Source organism: Eucalyptus grandis, chromosome 4, assembly GCF_016545825.1.
Source record: "Eucalyptus grandis isolate ANBG69807.140 chromosome 4, ASM1654582v1, whole genome shotgun sequence".
In the NCBI taxonomy this organism is placed as follows: domain Eukaryota; kingdom Viridiplantae; phylum Streptophyta; class Magnoliopsida; order Myrtales; family Myrtaceae; genus Eucalyptus; species Eucalyptus grandis.
Window position 1 is genome coordinate 30,169,265 of NC_052615.1, and position 7,853 is coordinate 30,177,117.

Consider the following 7,853-nt stretch of genomic DNA (forward strand, 5'->3'; position numbering starts at 1 on the left):
TGTGCCCTTGTTTTTTTTTGTCAATGCCATACAAGAAACAGCCTCCGGTTTATGGAGGGGGCGGAGTATGTAAACGGCAGTGCTCTACCTTCCTGTTGACTTAATCTGCAATCTGCATCGTCTTTGCTCACGTCTCATAGCGCATGAGACAGTAACCTTCATCAAGAGGCAATGGTACACTTTCTTCCAAGCAATCAGTTGAAAGCCCCCACATCTGCCACGCTCTCCAATTTGTCTCTAGTACATAGTACAATCTATTCTTTTTTTTCCTTTTTCCTTTTTTTTTTTTTTGCTAGGAATGGTACAATCTATTCGATATAACAAAACGTGAATAAATCATAGTAATCCGTAGATTTACTGAAGGTTACTTGGGCAAACATTTATTCCAAAAGTTTATAGCACTCCCCTTTACATAAAGGTCGATTTGATGACGAAGGCCTTAAAAATGCAAACCTAATGCTTGTGGGCGAAAGAATTTTTGAAACCCTGTTGCATATAATGAAAGGGGAACCCTTAAATAGATGAAAAAGGAGGTGGGAGGAATCCAACTCGAGACTTGGCTCTAATAACAATTGAAAGTCATATGTGCAAATTGTTAGAGTATGATGCAGAATATATTTTCTTAGACTTTAGCAGTTAGAAAGCAGCAAGGTTTAATTTGCGAGTATCATCGTCTATGCATAGAACCTAATATTATTAAAACCAATATGTGGTCAAGTCTTTTAGGACGACTGTTACTTGCATCTTCTTTGATTATACCTTAGTTTTAGCATTTGCAAAGCAGGTGGACAAGCTTGGCCTCACTTAAAGCGCATGCGGTAATTGAGTCGTTTAGCGCTCGTTTGGTTCGCTTGTTATTGAATCATCAACAAAGGAATCCCATTCCACCAAATGCCTCAATCATTGTCTCTCGATGGTGTTCCTCGCTGAGAAATGCTTCAACGTTAACAAGTGTTCATGATGCAGATGGGCTGCACATTGAATCAAACGATGGCACGGTGGACGCTGGGCTATTGCAGGCGTTCTTGTGCACTTCTGCACAAACACCCTCGTGTATCTATCGAGGCCATGCCCAGTCCACATTGAATATTGGTCAACATGTGTGAGACTTCAATCAGCTTCTTAAGGGATTCATTTCCAATTATTAATGAATGTTATTCTATCAAGGACGCTGAACTCGAACTCTCTCAAATGCACTCTTACGTCAAGAACACCAAACGTGGACCAAATGTGACACTGGCGGTGGGCAGGAGAAACGTTCCCTGCGAATTCGATGTCTCTGGATTGTACAGGGGCTGAGAGGCATCAAAGTTTGAGCTCAGTGGAAGTTGGTAATGCCCGGGAATTCCCCTTGATTTCAAGCTCAGCGATAGCATCTATCCTTTACATGTTGATATGCACTTGCCTCAAGTGCAGAAAATGATATTGACTCGAGCTCAACGGAAAAGAGCACAACTAAATAGAAAAAAGCAACCAAATAACCAGCTGATTCCATCATTTGTTTCCTGCAGTGCTGGTGCGCGTGAGCTCCTGGACTGCGCACACACGGTTGCTTTGAGAGCCTAGAAATTAGATGTCGGAAACCAGCCATGAAGAATTGAAGCCTTGGGAATGATATGAGGTTCACTGCAAGCTTATCAAGGTCTGAGATGAGCTGGCCAGGGAAGCAAAATCAGCTCGTTAACTCACTCATCTTGGCCAGAATTTAGTTGGTTCAGGTCTCCAATAGATCACGAGAGGAAACTAGATAATTATGAATCGAAAGGCAAATCAGAGCGCAAGTCATGTTCTCTTCCAAACCAGTTTGGGGAAATGAGATGTCATTCAATCCTGAGACGTTATTGGTACCATGGAAGTGATGACGCGTCTCGCTGACGGATGTTGGCCTGATAGAACAGCATCATTTTCTCGCCACCATCGATTTATCATCCTGCATCCTGATCATTGCTACAGAATTTCTTTACACCGGAATGACATTGGAGGAGACATTACAAGGCAAAATGATCTCGATCCCCTTAGCAGTAGGGGAGAGAACATGGTCTGACCTCTAATATCCCAAGTTGAAAGATACCATTTTTTCCCATTGATCCTACACTGAAACCCTAACCAAAAGCTCAGACTCTTATATGAGCCCACCAAATTGAATCTCCTTGGAGAGGACAGAAAGAAAAGTTAAATTTGAGCCTAAGCCAAGGATTATATTGGGGAAGAAGCTCAAGACATCCTAATCCATTGGTTGTAGCTTCAGAACTGTACCCATCAATAAATGGTACATACGGAGTACACTGTCAAGCTCAACATTCTTTGTTTTTCCTTCTAGCACTCGAAACATTTACATGAACCAGTAAGAAAATTGAGAGATGAGGTATCAATGACGAGTATTACACTTATATGTTCCTGATTTACAGTATGTTAGCTTTTCAAATCAAACTTCAGCTCTGCTATGATGAAAGCGCAAGCTCAGCCCATGCCAAAGACGACGACTTCAGCTCGGCAGAAAAAGATGTGTCGATCCGGGTCTCCAACATGGAGCTTATTTCTTGCATCAAAGGCCGCTTGGTAGTATCTGGATTTAGGCATAAGTTCACCACCTCGCACACCGCTTTAAGGTCCTCATACTGGAAATGTTTCAACTCAGGGTCAACCACGTAGGACATTACTTCTGGCAGTTCGAGATATTCCTTAGCCTGCAGAGAAAAGAAATTAATCGCAAAGATCATTTTAAGTCTCCCATGACCCTTCGATATATTTTCAATGCGGAAGTTCATGTCAAAGAAATGAGTTTCATAAGACTACTTACCCAATTTACCAAGCTCCCTTTGTCCTTGCAGTATGGAGGTCTTCCGCTCACTATTTCCAGCAGAAGTACCCCAAAAGCATAGATATTTCCCTGAATATCCTCATGGCGTCCTTCTAAGGAATTGGCAAGAACACAAATTGAGCCCTGACTGTCAATAGATCCCGAATGCTTTTCTGATCTCGCAAGAATCGTCTTCCAACTCTCGAAATCGACAAGCTGCAGTTGAAATTAGCAAACAACTTTTTCTCAAAACAAAACCCTAGGTTTTGCACATTGCTATTTCTCCATCAGTACTTTAACCGATACTAAAGACCAAACAATGTAGTGCACAAAAATGGCAAAGCAGAGGAGAACTTGGTTGTCATATTTATTAACTTCAAGGTGCCTGCTAAAAGGAGCCATGAATTTTATAGAATAACCTCTTCAATTTTTTTTGTTTTGCATCTGTCCTTACTCATTTTAGGTATTCAATCACATTTTATAGGAAATCCATTTTCACAGAGCAGCTCAATCTTTCGTCGTCTCTGTGTGATATGTAATGATTTAGGCACTAGCATACCTTGGGGTAAAAATCTTCTGTTAGATATACGGCACTGGAATTCAACTCAGATATAGTAAAGGGTGGGTCAAGCTCATGAAGATACTTCAACCCACGAGCAATGCCCAAGACTATTTTCATACGCCGTGTCCAAGATAATTGGCAGCCTTCTCCATCTGCATTAGTTTTACAGTTAAAAATGGGAGGTGACAAAACACTCCAAGGCCAGCGCGTGCTTTGAACAGGATGGTCATTTCACTTACAATGAAGGTGTTCATAAAGTGTCCCATTGGATGCATACTCAAAAACAAGCATCCGTGTGAAAGGTGTACTTTCCTTGCAGTAGCCCAACAATCTTCCTGTATTATCATGATTCAGTCTAGCTAAATCTGCTACCTGGATGAAAACATAACATAATCTTTAACACAGGTTTTCTGTACTCACAATCTCAACTCTTAAGTTTTCTAGTTTTGAAGCTGAAGTTTCATATTGGGATGAGGAACCAATTACCTCTCTTTGGAAGTAGAGTTCTAGATAACCTGTCCAATGCTCTTCTTTGATGCAAAGCGATATTACGGCAATCTCAGGACCGCCTTTAATGGTGCCCTTGTAAACCAAACTATCAGGTGATGAACCAATAATATTGCTGAAGTCTTCACAAGCTACTTCTAGCTCTTGTCTGCTAAATCTCATTACGTCCTTCAACGCATCAGAATCTGCAGCAAAACCAACGTAAATTTTAAGTAGGTACATTTTTTAAATACCAGGGAAATGCATCGAACATAGTGAAGGCTGACTTCTGACCTACGTATACAGAAATATGGTCCTTCTCACTGGCCGATTTCTTCCAGGGTATGATGATGGACGGCTTGCTATTGCATCTCTGAAGACCAGTCAGAAGAGCAATGAGAAACAGAGTCCCCACCATAGTTCCCGTCACAATCTCTAAAGCCAATAACCAGCCAGGTCTTGATGTTCTCTCACGCTTGGCTTTATCTTTGGCAGAGTGATTTTTTGGACCGCCACCTGAATGGCTTTTGCCGGGTGGAGAAGCACCTAAGCAGCAGATACTGTTAATAATGAAACAAGAACCAGTAACAAAAGGTTCATTTTTTTCTTTCCCTTAAGTAAAGATCAATCTACCGATAGAATAGTATATAACATTTCAAAAGAAACCACAAAAAATCAGCGATAGCATACTTGTCTTATATAAATCATGATTGCACATCAAACCAAAATTTAGCATAACCTACATATGACCACATTACAGAAATTACAGATCACTTAATTTTCGTTGACACCACAGGGGAAAAAGAAGAATGAACATCGAACATACCACACTGTGCACCGGAACGCTGCTTGGCATCTTTATTTTGAAGGCAATTTCCTTGAAAGCTCACACTGCAAGATTGAGTGAGTGAAAAAACAGGTACAAAGAAAAAAGAAAGCAGACAAGAGAAAGCAAAAATAAGGCACCTTGGAAGATACTCCAGGCATTTCGGTATGCCCCCCACCAAAAAATTAAATGAAAAATCTGCCACCTTCAACTGGGATAAGCGACATAAGCCACTTGAAGTTGCATTTGAGGCATACCTGACAAAAGCAGCAGCATAAAGGCATCAATATAGAGGATAAAGCCCCCAAATCACCATAACCCCATTAAAAGAACTTAGTTGACAACATATTTGGCTTGCATTAGCATGGTCATCTCTGAGCTTTAACTTTACTGGTAAAGGGTCATTAAGGACATCAGTTCATTTTCCATAAGCTTGCAAATCGCAATTACTGTTCTATCACTCCAGCATTTTTAAAGTTTCAAAACAGGGCATAAAAATATTCCGAGGACAATTTCCTTGATCTCCACCTTTAGCTAACAAATTGCCTACGTACAGTTTATCTGACATGGGCTATGATTGGAAAGTCTTTTAATTTTGTTGAAAAGGCAGGTTGAATATTGAGAAATTATATTGAGCAAAGGCACAAAAGGTGGGGGCATGAATCCTTATCCAGATGTGCTAAACTACTGAAATCAGAGAAAGCATCTCCGGCAAGGATCATCTACTTACATGCCCTGTACATTTGATGTGAAATTGATGCTGCTTTCAGCAGGAACATTTCCTTGAAGCTTATTCCTGTCCAACAGAAGTTCCTCGAGATACTTTAAATTTCCAAGTTCTTGAGGCATCATGCCAGTCAGGCCATTGGACTCTAGATTTCTGCACATACAAAGCAAACAATGAACAGAAAATGAGAATGTATCATCTATATTCTATAACTGTTCTACACAGACAATTAAAGAACCCCTCATACATTCTAATAAGATTTGTCAGGTTCCCCATCTCAGGAGGTATTGTGCCTGATAATTGATTCATCCCCAAATCCAAGACTTTAAGGTTCTTCAACATTCCGATTTCTTTTGGAATTGTCCCGATCAGGTTGTTATTGTGCAAAATTCTGCAAGCCACAAGCGCACAGAGAGTAAGCTTCACTTATGTGAAACGGGTTTCGTAGAATTGACAACAGCATAAGTGTATTGCATGATATCTTGAAAGCAACAACATACAATTCCTGTAAGTAGGTGAGGTGACCGAGATCTGGCGTAAGAAACCCCTTCAAACCCGAATTTGAAATGTTTCTGCAAAAAACAGAGATTGCACATAAAAATGAGCAACAAGAACATTCCTTCTGCCGGCAGTGTAAGCAATCTAGGGGCAAAAGGTGTGATACATTCTTGATTACTAGACAATCAAGAAAAGTCTAGATCAAAACTTACATTTTGAGTACATGGTCCCGAGCAGCCGAACAAGAGACGCCAGACCAGTCACAAGGATCTGCATCTAGGGCATTCCAGTTGGACAAAGCCATATTGGGGTCCTCATAGATGGCCTCCTTGAAAGTAATTAGTGCCCAACCTACGCAAAAGCCAGAAAGCAACACACGATTTAGCACAGAAAATTGAAAATACACTAACCACAACATCGGAGCTAGACAAAAGGTCCAAGATAATGACTATTTCCTATCCCCGGTACTAATTTTGCATTCTTTAATTAAGATCCCAGTAGGATAGCAGTGCTATCTTGGTGACTGAGAAGTAAAGCTCACAGAGAGAGCAATCAAGTTGTTGATCTCAAATTTCTCCTCATCCATTGCATCAGATTATCAATTGCAATATTTGATTTTCCTTGATAAAAATAAATCAACACAACACAGAATCAGAGTACCCAAAATTCCACACAGTCCAGATTCTGTTTTACATTTGAACACTGTTCAAGAGCTTTTGACTAAACAAGATCTGTGGATCAGATACGAGAGTGATCTACATTAAACAGCACGTACCTTCGTATGGCGCAAAAGAATCGCAAGTCACCAGCAGAACCCCAAAAACAACAAACAGAGTCCCAACTGCACCGACTGCTCTCATTTCTTCACAAATCTCTACACTAAAACAACCCGCTGTCGCTCAAGAAACCCCAAACAAGATCACACCGACCAAACAAAGAAAACAAGAAATCCAGGTGGAAAAAGCCCCCCAGATTCGCTCAAGATGGGATTGGAAAGAAAAAGCTTAAAAGACAAAAAACCAAAAGATGAAGCTACTATCTGTTAAGTCCTAAAGCTGCAATCCCCCAGCAGAGGAGAAGAAAGAAGGAGAGCTTCGGCGCAGCCAGCGAAGAAGACCCGGAGAGAGAGAGTTCGAATCCAAGATTTGGTAACTACCCACCAAACCCAAGTAACCAAGAATGTGCACTGACAAAATGCAGGAGATGGACTTGAAGTTAAAGGAAGGGAGGAGTACACTTGCACACCCAGATGTGGGGGTAGAGAGAGAAACACAGAGAAACAGAGAGAGAGAGAGACTTGGATTCAAAGAGAGGTTTTTGTTGCTCGCTCGCAGGCAGTACAGAGATTTGAAGCATGGGGAAAAGAGCAAAGCCGGGGAGATGAAATGCTGATGGGACCCCCCCTCCACCCTCACGTCCGGAACACAAGAAAACAAAATGAGTGAAAGTGTGAGAGAGAAGCGTGTTGCTATGCTACTTGCTACGCGTACAGGCTTTGCTTTCGGAGGGGGAGATTGAAGAAGGTATCGGAACAAGAAAAAAAGACGGCTTCTTTTCTTCTTCTTCTTTTTCCAGGCGAGTGTTGCGTTGGCATGTGCATGGAAAAGCTGGGAGCTTTGATTTTATTTTGCACTCTCCCTCGACTAATAAAAATGATTGCTTTCAATAAGGATTTGTTTGACCCAATATATATATATATATGAGGATTTGGAATTTGATTAATTTTGGGAGGTTGAATTTGGACGTTGGTTGGCGAGAGAGATTTGTTATCTACCGCGATAATTTGAGCGTACGGTCGCGTAGGGCACTAGTTTTGAATATTTTCTCCTAGGACCCTACAAAACGAATCATCCGAACTAAGGATTGCTCGGACCAGATCGGCCGATTTATTGCAATTCCCGAAAGTGTTGGTTCAATTCTCAGTTGTTAAAAGTAGAACTAGTAGGGTGGCCCA

At 41.1% G+C, this 7,853-nt stretch overlaps 1 protein-coding gene across 1 annotated transcript; it reads right to left on the reverse strand.

Moving 5' to 3' along the window:
• Positions 1 to 2,177: 2,177 nt before the first annotated feature.
• Positions 2,178 to 7,352, reverse strand: LOC104441765 (probable LRR receptor-like serine/threonine-protein kinase At1g63430). The gene is made up of 13 exons (XM_010054981.3): positions 6,675 to 7,352; positions 6,112 to 6,250; positions 5,902 to 5,973; positions 5,649 to 5,792; positions 5,405 to 5,554; positions 4,815 to 4,931; positions 4,675 to 4,739; positions 4,143 to 4,394; positions 3,849 to 4,054; positions 3,602 to 3,734; positions 3,360 to 3,514; positions 2,801 to 3,016; positions 2,178 to 2,687 (listed from the first exon to the last, which is right to left on the reverse strand). The coding sequence occupies exons 1-13, from the start codon at positions 6,757 to 6,759 to the stop codon at positions 2,442 to 2,444; spliced, it is 1,980 nt and encodes a 659-aa protein (XP_010053283.2). The 5' UTR covers positions 6,760 to 7,352; the 3' UTR covers positions 2,178 to 2,441.
• Positions 7,353 to 7,853: the final 501 nt, after the last annotated feature.

Coding starts and splice junctions, on each gene's coding strand:
- LOC104441765 (XM_010054981.3), bottom strand. CDS start 6,759: ATGAGAGCAGTCGGTGCAGTTGGGACTCTGTTTGTTGTTTTTGGGGTT. Junction 5,555..5,648: donor CTGACAAATCTTATTAGAAT/GTATGAGGGGTT, acceptor TTGTATGTGCAG/AAATCTAGAGTCCAATGGCC. Junction 4,740..4,814: donor TGCCTGGAGTATCTTCCAAG/GTGCCTTATTTT, acceptor TCAATCTTGCAG/TGTGAGCTTTCAAGGAAATT.